This window comes from Dasypus novemcinctus, chromosome 26 (genome assembly GCF_030445035.2).
Source record: "Dasypus novemcinctus isolate mDasNov1 chromosome 26, mDasNov1.1.hap2, whole genome shotgun sequence".
Lineage (NCBI taxonomy): Eukaryota > Metazoa > Chordata > Mammalia > Cingulata > Dasypodidae > Dasypus > Dasypus novemcinctus.
In genome coordinates, this window is record NC_080698.1 from 6,219,357 (window position 1) to 6,238,461 (window position 19,105).

The 19,105-nt window shown below is 46.4% G+C and overlaps 1 protein-coding gene across 6 annotated transcripts in view; it reads left to right on the top strand.

Moving 5' to 3' along the window:
* LARS2 (leucyl-tRNA synthetase 2, mitochondrial) overlaps positions 1-19,105 on the top strand; it is a 165,811-nt gene that overhangs the window by 90,549 nt on the left and 56,157 nt on the right. For all 6 annotated transcript variants that reach the window (XM_058288813.2, XM_058288815.2, XM_071212009.1 and 3 more), the window contains 3 exons: positions 1,805-1,912; positions 4,042-4,201; positions 12,147-12,251. In XM_058288813.2, coding sequence (XP_058144796.1) covers positions 1,805-1,912; positions 4,042-4,201; positions 12,147-12,251 — 373 coding nt within the window. The remainder of the gene's footprint in view (positions 1-1,804; positions 1,913-4,041; positions 4,202-12,146; positions 12,252-19,105) is intronic.

Here is a 19,105-nt window from a genome sequence, read left to right on the forward strand (position 1 = left end):
GAATTCCTCTACATCACCCCTCCACCAACACCCTACATGGTTGTGGGATTTTTGTTGCAGATTATGAAAGAACATCATCAGCCATTTTCACTAACTTTGGTCCAGAGCTTACATTTGGTATGTTTTCCCCATATGCTCCCTGTTGTGAGCACCGTGTATTTTCGTGCATTTGTGGGTATGAGGGAACACACTCCTACTCGTGCTGCTGACCACAGTCCACCGCAGGGTCCACTGTGTCATTAAGTCCCATGGACACTGAATTTTAATCATGACCCAACTAAGAGCAACAGGCTTCATTTGCGCGTTAGTGAAACTTCGTGTCAGGGCCTGTGGGCTGTCCTGCTCTGTGTACCCTGGGCCCCCGGTCCCTCGTGGGGGGCGTGGGGTGGAGAGGAACACAAGCTGGTGGAAGAAACGAATGCACGGATTGGTAGTCAGAGTGGTGGTTCCATCGCCCACAACTTCCGCCTCTGACAAAATTTCTGCATCCAGAAGTGTCCTGAAGAGATGGATGGACAGGTAGATGGCAGGTATGGGAAATGGTTCTCGTCATCCCGGCTTCGCAGCCCGCAGCAGGGTGAGAACCTGTGCGGTGCCAGAAGGATCGCCCTCGGGAGGTTGGTTCTAGTCCCAGCACATCCCTGCGACGGGCACGGCCGCTTCCTCAGCGTCCGTTCACCAACCTGGAAGTGAGCGGCCCCTCCAGGGCCTAGAAGATGTGCGGAGACACTTCAGGAATCGCACAGCGTCATTGCGCTGCCTGTATCAGTCATAATGCAGTTAGAAGTTTACAGGTGGAATCTTCACATCGCAAACATATGATTTATTTTTAAATCCATCTGTTGAAGGAGTGGGTCTCATCATTGGACGATAAAGGCTGATATGCCTGAAGACAGAGAATAACTTATAGAGAGGCCTCTTCTTAGGAATTTAGGATTAAAAGTGGACAGGTGAGGATGAAAATAAATGTGTGTTTCTAATAGCAAATTAATATGATGGTTTCCCTTACCCTAATTTTTATTTTTTTAATGCAAAGATATAATTTATAATGTTCTATAAATGGCTTGTCTTCCAAAAGACCCATTTCAGAATTCGTAAACTTGAACTTTGTTTAGTTCCCAGATGGTTGGAAAGATTGTGCTAAACACATTCGAGAAAGATGTTAATTATGATCTGTCCTTGCTGATTTTCTTCTTTCCTTGAAACCTTGGCTTGTTCAGAACAGATTTGGGTCGTCCCGTCTCACCTAATTGAGCCGTGATGGGCGCGTCGTTGCTGACCTTCACTGGGCTCCTCCGACTTAGCAAGTGAACGAGGGCAGGACAAAACCCTGAGCCTCCTTGCATGAAGCCCCCCTTCTCCCACCTTAGTTAGCCCTAAATCATTCGCTTTAATGGCTCTCCTTTAAACTGTATTTCAACTTCAAAAAATAAAACAATAGACAAAAGGCAGCTTAACAAATGATGGAAGCATTCCTTAAAAAAAAATCCTGTCCGGGGAGCAGCTGTGGCTCGAGCAGTCGAGCACCTGCTCTGCACATAGGAGGTCCCGGGTTCAGTTCCCGGTGCCTCCTGAAAACAAACAAACAACAGGTAAAACAAATGATAAAACCAACTCAGGGAAGCCAGTGGTTGAGTACCAGCTTCCCACATACCAGGTCCCATGTCCAATATCCAGCCCCCAGTTCCTGAAAAAAAAAATCCTGTCCAGGCACGTTATCTTATTTAATCCTAAAAACAAACCCAACTGTCTCTTAAACAAAGCTTTGTGCTTCTACCTCTCTTTTCTCCTTTCTTTCCCACAGGCCATGCAGGACGCCTTGGCAGACCTTCCGGAATGGTACGGAATAAAAGGGATGCAGGCCCACTGGATCGGGGACTGTGTGGGCTGCCATCTGGACTTCTCGTTAAAGGTGACCGAGCAGAGCCTCTCCAGGCAGTAACACTCCACAGTCCCCTTCTGCCTTTCCTGAGCTCCTGGAATAGACCAGCCGCTTGGAAGGCTGCAGCAGCACTGGCCAGCAGAACGCTGGTGCCGGCCATGTACATAGTTTAAAACTCTCTGTTACCGCACTTTTAAAATATGCAAAGGAACAGGTGAAGGTAATTTTAATAATACTTAATTTAACCCAATCTATCCAAATGATTATCATTTCAAGATGTGCTTAATTTAAAAACCAATGAGGCGATCATTTACGTTCTGGGTTAGTACAAGGTTTGTGTTGTACACTTGCAGCACGTCCCTCACACGTTGCTAGTGCTCCGTAGCCACGCATTGCTGACCGCCATGATGGACAGTGCAGAGGTAGAGGGTCCACGGCCTTGCAGGGGCCCGAGAACTCCCTGAAATTAGGTTTGAAATGTTTGTGTGGGACTTTTCCTGAGGAGCAGGTCCACTGCTTTGGTATCCTCAGAGGAATCCGAGATACAAAACAGGTCAGAAGCCAAAGCAGCAGAGGCCAGACCAGCTGGGCTCAGGGCTCTCCATGGCCGTGTGGCTGCCCCAGGCCAGAGGGGCGTCCTCTGGGGAACCTGCGGCCCGGCCAGGGCTCAGGCCCAGCCGCTCTGGCAGGCGCCCTGAACTCCCCTGAACTCCGCTCCTCCTTTCTGCTGCCTAGAGGAGTTTTCGTCATTCTTTCCCACCTGCTGATCTCTCCTCTCACCGTGGCGTTTGTGCCCTATTCACTGAGCTTCCAGCACGTTCGCTTGTCTCGGTCCAGTTGGCCCCTTGAGGAGGCAGCAGCAGCGCAGAGCGGGAAGGTCAGCGCAGGTTTCTGGGTTCTTTCCTGCCAGCACCTGGGGTGCTCTTTGGAGTACTGGCATCTAGGGAGCACCTCTGCTTGCCCCCAAGCTCATACTCCCTGTGTCATCTGCTCCCGGAAGGGATGCGCCTGCCTCCAGCTGCAGGGGTGGGGGCCCCGCCAGGGAGCGTGTCCTTTGAGAAAAAAAGCCCAGACGGAGCGTTTCCTCTTCTGAGGGTCCGGTGCGACGGCACTCGGCAGGGTCGCCTCTCCTTCCGGGGGCTTGTGCGTTCTAACGGGCCTCGCCCCTGTGCTCCTCCACCAGGAGAGGTGCGGGTCTCTAAGCCATCAGCCGCTGTGCATGGAGGAGCTTCTGCGCCTCCCCGCCCATCGTTTCATCACGGACACCCTTTCCTCCCCATTCCTAGACCCACCTGGAACTGATGCGTGACGGCACGGTGTCTCGGGAAGGAATGCTGCCCGTCCTGCAGCAGGGCCTCGTGCCAGGCCTCTGGGCCCCGAGCCTGGCCGCTGGCGGCCCCCCATCGGCGCCCAGGCCCTAGTGCAGCCGCGCTGTCGTTCTCAGCCCTGAGCGCCTGCCCGTCGTTGGCCCTGCACAAACATGGCGGAGCGAACGCGGGCAGCGAGGAGCGCCCTCCTCTGCCCTGCACGTGTGGCACGGAACCCGCACCCCGCGAGGCCCGACATGTGCAGCACCTCGAAGGGCGCCTCTGCCAGCCCGAGGAGCCTCAGCCCAGGCAGCCTTTCTTTCTTTCTTGAAAATGGTCATGATCTCAGTGACTCTGTTTCTGATTAGAAAAGTAAATGACTTTGCTTTTTGCTATACTCTTAACTCCTTGAAGAGAGTATAGCTCCTTTCTCAGGACAGAAACGACGTAACATTGACTTGTCTTGTTTCTAGGAGGTGCCAGGGATTGAACCCAGGGCCTCGTACGTGGGAAGCAGGCGCTCAGCCACCAAGCTACACCCACTCCCCTTGACTGTTACTTATCTATGAGCAAAGGGCCAAAGAGAACGGGCGGCATGTCTCCGGGCACGCTCTGGTCGCCTTCACTTTGGGGCTACAGAGCACACGCGAGGGGACACCGGGGAGGGCTTCCAAGAAAGAAGCTGCGGTCCTGTTCCTCTCCCCGCCTCTGGGCCCCTGCTCCCTGCCAGACCCCGCACCCCAGGCCTGTGGTCACAGGTCACCCCCGTGTTTGGGGATGGGGGCATGGCGGCAGGAGTGCTGCAGCCAGAGGGAGGCTGGAGAGAGGAGGTGACTGCTTTCCTCCTGCCAGGTTGGCGGGCAAGACACGGGGCAGAAGCTGACCGCCTACACGGCCACCCCCGAGGCCATTTACGGCACGTCCCATGTGGCCATCGCTCCCAGCCACGGACTCCTGCGCGGGCCCGGCGCCCTGAAGGAAGCCTTTCGGGGGGCCTTCGTCCCCGGCCGAGGTAAGCCAGCATCTGGGGCTGACGGGAGGATCACCATCTTCCACTAGCCCGTGCTTCCCAGGCCCCCCGTCCTTTCCCACCTATCATCTTCAGTGATTTGTTCTTCACCGTAATTTTACTTTTTTTACGACTTCTTTTGAAAGATGAAGATAAAAAAGCGCTCCTGAAAACGTTCAGACGCTTGCCCTGGGCTTCACGCCGGTTTGCTGATTTGGCCGCCTCTTGAGCCTCTGACTGAGGCTCAGCTCTTTCCCTTTAGATGTAACCTAGATTTAAAGCTCTTTTCTGATGGGAATGAAATATTCTGCTTAATCTATACTTCAGTCATTAAATAAACTAAACCGATCGGGACTAGAGGGAAGCCAGTGAGAATAAGAGGAACTTTTGCAGCCACGTAGTTCACTTTAAAGAACTCACGTGGTCATGTGGGCAGGAGGCCCTGTTCGGTGCAGGTGCCTGGTCAGTGGAGCCAGCCGACCTGGGGTGAGCGCGTCGAGTTGTCACTGGTCAGTGACGATCTGGGGAGTCCAGGCCCCCGAACCCTCCCTGCTAACCCAGAGGGAAGGGAGAAGGTGCTGGAAGGCTGCGGGGAAGCTCGGGGCCTCGGGGGAGAGGCTGGGGAGTGGCTCTGGAGAGGCCCGGGCGGGGCAGTCCTGCTGGCAGGTGGCACTGCAGAGCGCTGGGGCACTTGCTCCAAGAGGCCCCGACTGGCACGACCCATGCCCCCGGCCTCTTTCTTGGCCAAGGGAAGGCCGAGCCCCCAGTCCTGTGCCAACTGAGGGGAGGGGAGCTTCCAAAATAATCTCAGGGGCCCCTCCCAGAGGAAGGGAGCCACATCCTAGGCAGGTGAAAGGGAGTTCAGGACTGGTTGGAAGGTATTCTCTGGGGAAATTCAACTCTCTCTACAAAAATCTCATCCATATTCCCTTTCCATAGAGTATAAACTTTAACCCAGTATACACAATCTGTATTATTGGGGTCTGCAGGAATAAGTATGATTTTTTACTAACAAAAATGTTTTGGATGGTGATATCAAGGTAAGAGGAAAATGCCATTCTTGATGTAATCAAAATGACACATTTCCTCGTAGCAGGCTGGGGAGATCAACAGTGTCACCCTGGCCTAAACTTTCAGCCCTGGAACTGGCATTTGAATCAGCGAGGCCTTCCCAAGAGCTGCTGCCTGCTCAGCTCTGCTGGGGACGCGCAGATGAGGGCCTGCCCCCAGGGCCCGACAGGCGAGGGCCAGGCGCATGAACAGTTCACTGCACAACCAGAGGCTGCTTGGTTCCGCCTCCTCTTTTTAATTTTTATTCTTTTAAGATTTATTTTACTTACTTATTCCACCCCCATCCCCTCCTTGTGTGTGTTCACTGTCTGCTCTCTGTGTCTATCTGTTGTGTGCTCTGTGTCTGCTTGTCTTCTCTTTAGGAGGCACTGGGAACTGACCCTGGAACCTTCCCTGTGGGAGAGAGACACTCAGTCTCTTGAGCCACCTCAATCTCTGCTTCGTTGTGTCTCTCATTGTCTTTCCTTTGTGTCTCTTCGTTGCATCATCTTGTTGCGTCAGCTCGTTGCACCTGCCTGTTGCACCAGCTTGCTGTCTTGCTTATCTTCTCCAGGAGGCACCAGGAATCAAACCTGGGACCTCCCGTGTGGTAGGCAGGAGCTCAGTTGCTTGAGCCACATCTGCTTCCCCCACCTCTTTTGCGTTGAAATTTCAGTGTGTGCTTACAAAGTCCAATATAGCTACCTCTTACTCAAAAGGAAAACTGGATTTTCACAAGCAGTATAGTTTACAGGGGAAAACTCATCATTTTTCTCTCATGAGCAATTTGAGAGTCCATGAGGGCCATGATGGTTGAATAATACCCCAAATTGGAAAACTAAAAGATATAAGCATCTGGTCCTTAAATTTTTCCTGTGGTTATTTGGGGATTCAAATTAAAATGAGGTATTATTAGTATGGGATTAGTGAACTAATAAATTATAGAAGAGAGTTCCTGAGACAAAAGATACTACTTAAGTTCAAAGTGTTTTCAAATGTAAAAAGCTGAGAGATTATTTTAGCACATGTAAAGAACGCTTTTCTGACTGCTTTGGTGCCGACGCCCCTGGCTCGGCCTGGTCATTTCACTTTGGTGCCAAGAGATTCCTTGGCTTCTTTCTCCTCTTACTAAAAATCTCTGAAATAATTCCAAATGGCACGTCATACTTGGCTCTGTTTTCCAGTCCTCATTTTCAGAGTGGAAACCCTCTTTTTTGCAAGCATCAGTTTATTCAGAGTCTCTATATTAATTTGCACACGGGTCCCTGGATTTGACCTGTGCCTCTAGGTTAGAGCCAGGCCAGGGTGACGCGCTGCAAACATGCGGTTTTCCCAGGAGGTGAGTCACCATTACGGTAGCAGCGTGAATCTGTTTTTCGTCGGGCCTTTGGAGTTCATCTTTAACCCGGATGCTGTACCACTGCTGTCGTTTACCACTGCCACCGGGCTCGTGTCAGGCGAGTGGTCGTTTCCCTCGTGACATCAGGTTTTGAGGGTGGCAGCATTAAAGCAGTGGCCGCCGAGGGTCCCGCAGCACACATTGTGACTGAACTTAGCGCTGTCAGGGGTTTAAATTCTCAACCCTGAGTTCCTTCGGTTATACGTCGATTTCTACAGTTCTCCTGATTGGCAGGAGGTGACCAAGGCTCTGTCCCAGGCCCAGCGGTGACCTAAGGAAGGTCACGTAAACTCTGCCAGTTTAGTGTTCTCAACAGAGCCAGCGACGAGGCCATCGGGCAGGTGGCCGTGGGGGGTGTGCGGGTGGGAGAGGAGTGTGGAGGGGCTCGGGGGCGTGGTGCTTGAGGGGCAGAGTGGGGTCGGGACCAGCATAGGTGGCGAAGCGCGCAGATCAGCGGGCGCCAGAGCGGCAGAGGCGGCAGGGGCGGAAGGCCGGGGACAAGGCCCCGGCGGCCGGCTGGGCTACTGGCGTGACTGACCGAGCTGCTCGTTTTCACTTAGCATCTTGTAATGTGGTGCAGGTTTCTTTAAGAGAGCGAAAGTAAGCTGCTTCTCGAGGGCTCTTGAGCTTTCGTTTATTTCCACAGTCACGCTGTCACCGCCTTTCTCGCTGCCTGCCTGGCTCGGATGGTGTCCGGCAAGCGCTGCTGCGCTGGGAGCAGGGAACCTTGAGAAGCCTCAGTAGGGGAATGCAGAGCTCTAGAAACTCTGCCGCCTTCTCCTGCAGCCTTCGCTTGCGTTCCCAATATTAAAATAGCCGAAGCCTAGAGCTTTGGAGCCCATGTTTCAGCTCAGAGCCACCGGAAACACAATGCCTGTCCTGCCAAACCGGTGAACGAGGTCCCTAACAGGAAGTTAGAACCCTGTTCCTGCCACACCACACAGCAAGTGCCTCGTCTCCCTGGGAGCCCCAGAGCAGTCAACGACTCGCTGCTCACCCTGGTTTTGCGCGTCTCCACGGTGTCAGCCTGGGCATGGGACCAAACTTCCGAATGTTCTTTCAGCACATGCTAAAAGGGTTACGTGGAGGAGAAAAGCTTCTGCGTGCAAATAATCTGGAGTAAAGAAAACTAAATGGATTGCTCTGCTCTGGGCATCTCAGAACCTCTGCTGTGCCAACAAGCATATTGAGGGTCTAAGAGAAGAGGTCATTTGGGGCACTTCTGCACTTGACCCTAGAGCATCGCTGGGCCCCGTTGTGCAGAGCACCATGGGTGAGCACTGAAGGAGTTGGTGGGCGTAAGAGGCTGCCACCCTTGCCGCGAGCACCTTGGACCCGGGGTCTTCACTTTGCCAGTACTCAAGTGCTTCAGCTGTTACCTAGCCGCTGTGTGCAAGGCTTCCTTAATTCCACTTTCCCCGTGACTGCTGTGGGTTCCTGCACCCCTTGGCCAGCATGAAGTATGAGAGTATGAAGAACACTGGGCTTGGTCAGCAACTTCAGATTTTAGTTTTGTTCTTTGTAAGAAATAGATAATTGATCTAGTGCAGCATGCAGGTGCCACTGTGCATTCATTACAAACCTGCTCGTATTTAAGTTCAAAGAGCAAATGTTTTAAATTGAGAAACTGATATAATAGAGCTTTCATGTGGAAAAATGGAAAGTCCCACCTTTTAGTGCAATACTCTACATCTTTTAGTATTACTTTTTTGGTAGCAGCTTTAGTGAGATACGTAATTCACATACCATATAATTCATCATTTAACGTTTGCAATTCAGTGGTTGTTAGTCTACTCACAGATATGTGCCACCATTGCCACAGTTAATTTTAGAACATTTTCTCATCCAAGAAATCCTGAACCCTCTAGGAGTTGCTCCCCCATATCCCCCAATACCCCCAGTTATAGACAACCACCCATCCACTTCCTGTCTCCATAGATTTGCCTATTCTGGACATTCTATATAAATGGAATCATACAATAATGTCTTCAAGGTTTATCCATGTTGTATCATGCATCAGTACTTTATTTTTATTGCAGAATCATATTCCATTGTATGGATAGAGCACATTTGTTTATTCATTCCTCAGTTGATGGACATTTGGGTTGTTTCTACTTTCTGGTTGTTATGAATAATGCTACTATGAACATTCATGTACAAGGTTTTTAATGCATTTATTTGTTTATTTTTTGTGTGTACAAGTTTTCATGTGGACATATGTTTTCATTGTCTTGAGTATATTCCTAGGAGTGAAATTGCTATATCATGGTAAACTCACTATTTAACTGGTTGAGGAACTGCCAGACTGTTTCCCAAAGCAGCCATACCATTTTACATTCCCACCAACAGTGTATGAGGGTTCCAGCTTCTCCACCAACACTTGCTGTTGTCTGTCTTTGTTATTATAGCCGTCCCAGTGCATGTGAAGTGATAGCTCATTGTGGTGTTGATTTGCATTACCTGAGGGCTGATAATGCTGCAGGCTTCTCATGTCTTACTGCCCAAGTGTGTGTCTTCTGTGGAAGAAGAGTGGCTTCCAAAGAAGGATCCGAAAAGGCCATTCAGAACCTTTGCCCATTTTTAATTGGATTATCTGTCTTTTTATTATTGAGTTTGAATAGTTCTTTATATATTCTAGACACAAGTCCCATGTCAGATATATGACTTACAAAATTTTTCTCCTTTTCTGTAGGATGCCTTTTCATTTTCTTGATAATGTCCTTTAATGCACAAGTTTTTTGTTTTGATGAGGTCCAATTTACTTCTTTTTTCTTTTGTTGCTTGTGGTTTTGATAGCATATCTAAGAGTCCATTGCCAAAGCCAAAGTCATGATTTTCCTATTTTCCTCTGAGCATTTTATAGCTTTAGCTCTTGCCTTTAGGTCTTTAATCTATTTTGAGTGATTTTTTCTATATTATGTGAGGTAGGAGTCCAACTTTGTTCTTTTGCCTATGGCCATATGACTTTGTAATTTATGTTCTCATGCACACGCATCTTAAAAATCAGATTCCTTCTGCTGCTTAATATCTTTATCTTCTCATTATGGTATCAGAGAATGTTTCTCTCTTTTTAGTCAAGCTTCACAATAATAATTTTTTAATCCATATGTAATATTCTATCAAGCTGATAGATCATAAAATCTGTAATCTCCCCTATCATGTTGAACATTGGACCTTTTCCATATTTGGGATCCTCATGAAATAGCTGCTGTAAACATTGTGCCCACGTGGTTCTTTACATCTACAGAATTGCTTCCTTAGGAGGCATGCCCAAGAGTGAGGTTTTTTTGGTCAAAGACTGAACATTTTTCCAGTTCTTCCTGCATGTTGCTTTATTGCTTCCTAAAGGGCTTTCCAGGGCCACATCAATGACACTTGCATTTCACTGGGGTCTCACACACGTGGGTGTTACTCTCCTAAATGTTTTGTTTGTTTTTTGCTAATTTACCAGGTATAAAATGATAATACTTAAAGGTTAACTTTCATCTTCCTAAAAATTTGTATTGTTTAAATCCAAGTGAAATATGTACATTGCATGCAAAGTCCAAGCATGCTAAAAGGTTTTAGCAACAATAGCCACCAACTTCTAGTTATTTTAGGCATGCTTTCTGTAGGGCATGTTTGGTGGCCCTGGCAGAGCCCCAGCAAACAGTGGCTTAAGAAGACAGAAGTTGATTTCCTGCCAGCAGGGAACTCTTGAGCAGCTACGACACCCTACTTGTGAGGCTGTCAGGATCAAGGCTCTCTATGCCTCGTGCTCTGCCCTTCCTGGGATCATGCCCTTGTCTGCGTGGTCCAAGGTGCTCCATAGACTTGGGGAAAGAAGGCACACTCCTTCCCTTTGAAGACATGACCTAGAAATTGCTTCTGCAAATACCCATGACCACACTGAGCTGCGAGGGAGGCTCGGCAGCTGCCTTAGCTCTGCATCCACGTGGCCAAGGAAACATCCCAGTGCTGAAGCAGAAGGGCAGGTGGATATTGGCGTCACCTGGCAGTGTGTGTGCTGCCAGTTGTTTCTCTGGAATGGGCCTCCAGGTATCTGTATGATACACCTACACTACTTTCTCCCAATTCACCAGTTCCAGACATTCCTGGGTGGCTCCTATTATGAGGATTTTTCACTCTCTTATGCTCCCACCCACCTCCCATCCTCCCATCCTCCTAATACTATTATTAATATTTCATAATTGCAAAATGCAAATATATATATCTTTTTTAAGAAGGGAAAATATGTAATAGAAATACGACTTTCCGCTTTGAGACGTTAGTCAGCTCGGGGGGCTCGGGCAGCAGGTGCTTCCCAGCTGACACATCTGTACTGCAGGTGCTGCCCAAGCCTCCGCCTTTGAGGCCCGATAGGACAGGCTTTCACTCTGCTCCCCTCCTAACACCAAGTGAAAGGTGCTTGCTTAGATGCCTGCAGAGCCTGTCTTTACCGCTTTGGAAGAGAAATCCTCATTCGTGGGCTTATTTTAACTCTTTATTAAAACAGGATTTAAATAATTACATGAAGTCTTAAAACATGGCATATATTATAAATAGCAGGAGTTAATAAATTAAAACTATTGGTAATTGCTTATGTGGTACGTAACCTGAAGTGAGCTCAGTGTTTATCAGTCACATCTCTTCTTCCCTTGGGACTTTATTTGGGTCTTTATGCTTCCAACCCTTCATATATTCAGTGAGAATCTGTGTCTGTATGGTTTGTCTCCCTGCTGCAGTAGTTGTGGCAAGCTTCATTAAAAATGACAAAATTTTTGGATAAATCCAAATGTTTTATTATGACTGTATAAATATCATTCCTTTTTATATAACCTTTTTTCCCTTAAGTTCGTAATTTCCTTTTTTTTTTTTTTTCAGTTTGCTTTGTGTTCTTTGAATGTCTGGCGAGGTCTTCCCTTCCCTCCAGCAGCTCTTTAGAACTCCTCTCGATTCAGTTTTGGACATAGTCCATCCTGCCAGATCATCATTTCCCTTGGTTACCTGAACTTGCCTCCCAGGGTCCACTGTCCAGCTCCTCCCTGACCTGGTCACTCTCCAGCCCTCTGCTGCACGGCTGTCGTCCAAAGCTTCCCTCTTTGTCCTGTCTGCTAATGTTCGGACCCTCTTTCCTTGTCGGATCCCCTGTTTCCTGGATCCTGTATCTGCTTCTTTCTTGATTTACCCCTTCGTTTTGCTGGAACACATCTTCCAGTATCTCGTAAGTCAGGATACTTGGGAAGGATGGATTTGACTTCCTGTGTCTGGAAATCTCTTTCCATCTGGAAAGCAAATATGCTGTTTTCACTTCTTTAACTTTGAGCATGATGTGCTTATTTAGTGTTTTGATATTCCTCTTGTATAAATTATTAATACCCGTCAAAGAACAAGTTCTTTAACAATTAGAACAAAACATCGAATTTGGAACGCTTCCTTCCCCGCTCGTTTCCTCTGAGGTTCAGACAGTGCAGTGTCCCTGCTGATGAGCATCCGTGCTTCTCTGCATTTCATTTTCAGATTGCCTCACGCCTGTGGAGGCTGTGAACATGCTCACCCAGCAGGAGGTCCCTGTGGTCATCACGGCGAAAGCAGACTTTGAGGGCTCCCTGGATTCGAAAATAGGTAAGCAGCTCTTCCCATGTCATTGGGATAACAAGTTTTTCAGTCTTAAGATCAAAATACTAACCTGTCGCCATCGACTGGGAGAGACGTGATCTGTTTTGGCTTTTCATGGAAAATGAACCCTCCTTCATTTAATCATCCCTTGTTTAAGAACTACATTTTGAAAACACCCTCAGAATATCTCACCTTGCTGGTTGCTGTTAAGGATAAGAATAAATGCCCGGCCCACAGACCTTTGCCTGTAGAGCGGCTGAGGCTTATACCCTGTGGGGAACAAGACAAGTCAGCTGAAAATCCAGCGCCAACCTGCAGAACCCACAGCGGCTGCTGAGACAGCGGTTTAGAGCATGGGTGGTCAGTGTGCTGGGTTTTGGTGAAGCCTTGTGGGCGAGGCACAGCCAGTCCTGAGAAGGAGTGGGAAGCAGTAGTAAAATAGAAGGCACGTTTAGAACTGTAAACTGGGTGTCCCTGGCAGCCTGCTCGCTCGTGAGTGTTCTAATCTGTTGTCATGTACCAGGAAGTCTGAGGGTCAACACAGGGAGGGGACACTTAATAATCCCTGTCCCAGGTGTCCTGCCTTTAGAAGGGACTGGTAACGTGTGCTGTAGAGTCCTACCAGTCCCCAAAGTGCCAGCACCCTGCAGAGGGGAGCTGCGCCACACTGCTTCATAGCACACGGAAGAAGGAGCATTTCTTATCAAAATCCTGTTTTTCCCTTAGAATGCTCAGGTCAGTTTTTGGTGAAGGAATTTGAAGAAACATCTACACAGAAAACAGCTGTTCAGCCATTCAAATTATTCTCTTCTGACCATTTAAACCTAGAAAAGGCGTGGTTTAAAGCAAATAATTCTTCCCATTACTGTTAGGTATTTTGTAATGAGTAAAAGTTAATGAAACAATCAGCCAGGATAAAGAAAAAAGGAAGGTCTTGTTGCTGTAGCTTTTTCGTTTTTCATTTGGTTTTGGTTTTGGTATTTTGAGTCAAATCATTGATACAGAATTGAGAGCTCTGAAAGAAAAAAAAAAACAGATTTTTTTACATGTGCATGGAGAATAGTTTTTCTTGTCATCTTAACTTCCCATCCTTATGTAATTAACAGCCTCTAAATTGCTACTTTTTGCCCCCTAAGAACAGAAGCAGAAATAAACTGAGACAAAACAGTAGTTGTCAAAACCAGTTCAGGTGCCACTCGGCTGCCTGGCCCAACACTGTGACCCTGAGCGTCCTTGTTTGCTTTATCGTGGTAACAGATATAAATTCTAACGTTTCCCTCATCAGTCACTTTCCCGTGTACAGTTCAGTGGGGTCAGTTACGTTCACAGCGCTGTGCTGCCATCACCACCATCCATTACCAAAGCCGCTCATCCTCCCAGACAGGAACTCTGCTCTCCTTAACACTAACTCCCCCTGCCCCTGGGGCCCTGAATTCTTCTTTTTGTCTCTCTAAATTTGCATATTCTAGTTATTTCATTTAAGTGAGATAATACAATATCTGTCCTTTTGTGCCTGGCTTATTTTACACAACATGATGTCTTCAAGATTCATCCATGTTGTCGTATATATCAGAACTTCATTCCTTTCGATGACTACATAATATTTCATTGTATATATATATACACCATGATTTCTTTATCCATTCATACATTCATTCATGGACACTTGGATTCCCTCTACCTTTTGACAATTGTGCATAATGTTGCTTTGAACATTGGTGTACAGATACCTGTCCAAATCCCTGCTTTCATTTTTTGGGGTATATACAAAAAGGTGGGATTGCTAGGTCAGATGATAGTTTTATCCGGAGCATTCTTTATGTGGCCAGATAATTTTTTTAAAAATTTATTGTGTATATGAGTTACATATACATATATTTTTAGGAGGTACTGGGATTGAACCTGGGACCTTGTGTATGTGAAGCAGGCACTCAAATCACTAAGCTATATCCACTCCCCGCCCCCCCCCAAATAAATTTTGTTACAATGTTTCCTTTCAAACATTACTCCTACTTACTCTAAACCATAGGCTTTTGGAATGTAATATATGACTCTTTTTCCTTCTTGACCATAAACCCTTTGTGGTAATATTTTTTGTTTGCTATTTGTCTCACCCTTCAGCATCCTGCAAGACTACTCTGAACATTTATTTGCTTATTAGATGCTTCTTTCAATAGTCACAGCTTAAACATCACAGAGATTTCCATTGCACCACAAAACGTCACCATACCATAAACCTTTAGAATATGTCTCCCAAACACTAAGCCTTTCTTTCAGGGTAATATTTCACCGAGGTTGTCCACAGAGGTCAGACACAAGCATTCTTCTGCCTCTCAATTACCACGTGCTGTGTTGTGACCACAAGAATATCAGCAGTCATGACAGATGATGCCTGTTCAGCAGTTGTTCTCACTCAACAGTGATTTTGCCACCAAAAGATACTGGGCAATTTCTAGGGACATTTTTTGGTTGTCACAGCTAAGGGAGTACTCCTAATGGAGCCCAGGGTGCTGCCCAACATCCTTCAATGCACAGGACAGCCCCCAACGGAGAAGTACCTGGTCCAAATGTCAGTAGTGCCAGTGTTGAGAAACCCTGCCCAGCAGAACAGCAACTGAAAAACTGAAAAAAACCTTTTATAAATAGCTAAAGCCAAAACATCCAGCCTTAGCCTCTCTGGATGACTGGTACACTTATGCCCAGCTCTTGTCTTCTCAAGGACACGTGTGGGTTGAAGAGTAAATGTCTGCTGAGGTTGTAACCTTCAGGAGCGAAGCACAGTGTGAAGAACTCTGTTGCTGGCTTTTGACTTCCTGACCGGATTTTCCTAGGGAGCTAAATGCTGGAGGAGTCAGCCTTGCATCTCAGGAGAAAGCCACTGTCCTCTGTCACTGAGAGAATTCAGAGACTTCCCCAAACTCTTGTGATTTACTGTTCCAATGACAAAAAGCATTCAAAATTGTATGTTTTAGAATCACAGAAGAAACTTTAAAGGAAAATGGAGTAGGGAGCTCCAGGACTCAGTCCTCCTACCACAATGACTATTAAACAGCCAGGACTGTCCAAAACAACTATTTTGAAACTCCAGAGACCAGAAGAACACAGTACAGCACCCAGGGAAGAGCGGGAGGAAGAGGCTGATGAATTACAGTAAAGAATAGCAAATTGCTCTCTCCACACAGTAGCTTCTGGCACCCATCCCCGACTCTAATGGCAGGCAGACTTGGGGTCCAGTCCCTGGCTACCTCGCTGGTAAGAGAAAGGAACATAAAAATCCTCTTCCCAAGAACAAGGGTGGGCATGGCCAATCACCGATCACAGCTTTTGATAAGCAGATTCAGATTGCTGAGTCCTGGCTCTGAGGGCAGCTATAATTTCAACCTGCCCTGGACAAAGATGTCAGCAGCCATTGTTTCCTCCTCCCTGGACAGGCTCAGAGACGGTGGGATTTAACGATGCAGGGCTTCCTCAGGGCAGGACTGTGGGGGGATCTTAGCTGAAGGGCTGCATTTGCTGGGCAGGCCAGGAAAACTCAGTTTTGGGGAGCTGTTGGAGAAGGTTTTGATGCCCATCCCGATACCCTCCCCAGGGCGCTTCGGATCCAGTCTGCTCTGCCTCATGGGTCCCTGGCCCTGTTTTGGCTGGTAAAGACTGACCTGGGAAAGTCCTCTCCAGGGTGAACTTCCTCCCAGAATTTGCCCTCCAGAAAAAAAGCACCATGAGACAACAAAAGGAGTGTAAAAAATTATAGAGGCAGACAGTCTGGGACAAAGGCCTGCTGACTTCACATACCTGGGAGAGGGAGGTCTGTCTCCTGGAAAACAGAGGGGACAACCAAACCTCTGTAAATAGGGGAACTCGAAAACAAGTAACAAGCAAAAGCCCAGGAAAAGACAGAGGCCCAGAAAGACAGGGAAAGCCTTGCACGCTGCATTCAGCCTGGGCAGACCTTCCTGACAGGAGGGTTAAAGCACAAGGAAGTCTCTTTCTTATCAGCAACTGGTTATAAAACCAGGAAACTGATATCCCAGAGAGTAACTCCCAGAGTTAACATTTTAAAATATTAAAATGAACAATGTACAACAAAAGAGTATAAGACAAACAAGAAATGGCCCATCCAAAGGAAGAAGGTAAAAATACAGAAAACACCAACAAAGAAGACAAGAATGTGGACATACTGAATAAAGCCTTAAAAAATGATCTTAAAAATAAGGAGATGAAGGAAATACAGAGGAAAAACTAAAGGTTATCCGGAAACAGTGAATGAACTATATGAGAGTCTAAGTAAAGAGATAGAAATTTTAAAAAGAAACTAAACAGAACTCTTGAAGTTCCACACCACAATATCTGAAATGAAAAATGCCCAGGAGGGTTTCAAGAGCAGATTGGAGCTGGCAGAAGAAAGAATCAGTGAACTTGAAGACAAGACACTTGAAATGAGTCGGACTGAGCAACAAAAAGACAAAGGAAATATGAAAAGCAAAAATAGCCTAAGAAAACTATGGGACACTATCAGGCGCGCCAATGTACTCATTATGGGAGTCCCTGAAGGAGAAGAAAGAGAGAAAGGAGCAGAAGGAATAGTCAAATAAATAATGACAGAAAACTTCCCAGACTTAGCAAAAGATGTGAATATGCACATCCAAGAAGTTCAGTGAATACCAGATGGAATAAACATGAAGAAAAATGTCATGTATTGATTACACTATCAAATGCAGTGGACAAGGACAGAACTCTGAAAGCTGTAAGAGAAAAGTACGTTACATGCAAGGGGTCCTAGTTAGACTGAGTGCTGATTTCTCATCAGAAACCATGGAGGCAGGAGGGCAGTCAGTTGAAATACTTAAAGTTCCTAAAGAAAACAACTCCCATTGACTCAAGAAGAAACAGAAGACCCAACAGGCCAATTACTAGTAAAGAGATGGAATCAATCATCAAAAACCTCCCACAGAGAAAAGCCCAGGACCAGATGGCTTCACAGATGAATTCTACCATGTTATAGATACAAAAATCCCTCAACAGAATGCTAGCAAACCAAATCTAACAGCGTATGAAAAGAATTATGCACCATGACCAAGTGGGATTTATCCCTGGTATTCAAGCTTGGTTCAACATAAGAAAATCAGTTAATGTCATACACCACATTAACAGAATGAAGGGGGAAAAAACACATGATCATCTTAATCAATGCAAAAAAGGCATTTGACAAAATACATTGCCCTTTCTTGATAAAAGCACTTAGAACACTGGGAATAGAACAAAACTTACTGAACATGATAAAGGGCATATATGAAAATCCCACAGCTAACATCCTGCTTAGCAGTGAAAGACTGAAAGCTTTCCCTCTAAGATCAGAAGCAAGACAAGAATCCTCACTGTCACCACTGTTATTCAACATTATACTGAAAAGTCCTTGCCAGAGCAATTAGGCAAGAACAAAAAAAGAAATAAAAGGCAGCCAGATTGGAAAGGAAGAAGTAAAACGTTCCCTATTATTTGTAGATGATATGATATCATAAGCAGAAAATCCTGAAAAATCCACAACAGAGCTCATGAAGCTAATAAATGAATCAGCAAAGTGGTAGGATACAATACCCAGAAATCAGTAGTGTTTCTATACACAGGCAATGAGCAATCAGTAGAAGAAATCAAGAAAAAAATTCCGTTTACAGTAGCAACTAAAAGAATCAAATATCTAGGAATAAATCTAACCAAAAATGCAAAGGTATTATACACAGAAGACTACAGAACATTGTTAAAAGAAGACTTAAATAAACAGAAGGATATTCCATGTTCCTGGATTGGAAGACTTTCGTTAAGATGTCAATACTACCCAAATCAATTTATAAATTCATTGCAGTCCTAGTCAAGATTCCAACAACCTTCTTTGCAGACATGGAAAAACCAATTATCAAATTTATGTACAAGGGTAAGGGCCCTGAATAGCTAAAGCCCTCTTATGAAAAGAAGAATGAAGTTGGAGGAACCACACTTCCCAATCCTAAGTATTATTAAAAAAACACAGTAATAAAAACACAAGGTACTGGTACAAGGACAGAATATAGAGCAATGAAATAGAATTGAGAGCTCAGAAATCAACCCTCACATTTACAGCCAACAGATTTTTGGCAAGATGGCAAAGACCACTCAATTGGGGAAGAGTGTCATCAGCAAATGGTGCTGAGAAAACGCCATTTGCATTAAAAAAACTGAAGGGGGAAGCGGATGTGGCTCAAGCAATTGGGCCCCTGTCTACCATATTGGGAGGTCCAGGGTTCAATTCTTGGGGCCTCCTGGTAAAAAGCAAGCTGACCCACACAGTGAGCTGGCCCACATGGTGACCTGACCCATGCAGAGCCCAGGCCCACATGGAGTCCTGGCCCACGTAGCAGTGCTGGCCTGCATGGAGTAGTGGCCCATGTGGAGAGCTGGTGCAGCAAGATGACACAACGAAAAGAGACACAGAGGAGAGACAATGAGAGATGCAGCAGACCAGGGAGCTGAGGTGGTGCAAGAGAATGAGCACCTCGCCACTCGGATGAGTTCCCGGTGCCACCTAAAGAGAGAATACAAGCCGACACAGAAGAACACACAGAGAGCAGACAATGAGTACAAAACAATGGGGGGGGGAGGAGTGTAAATAAATCTTTAGAAAAACAAGAACAGAAGAAGGACCTCTACTTCACACCATATACAAAAATCAACTTAAAATGGATCAAAGACCTTAATATAAGAGCTGGAATTATCAAGCTCCTGAAAGAAAGTGTGGGGGAAGCATCTTTAGGACCTTGTGTAGAGCAATGGTTTCTTAGACTCTGTACCCAAAGCACAAGCAACAAAAGAAAAAATAAATAAATGGG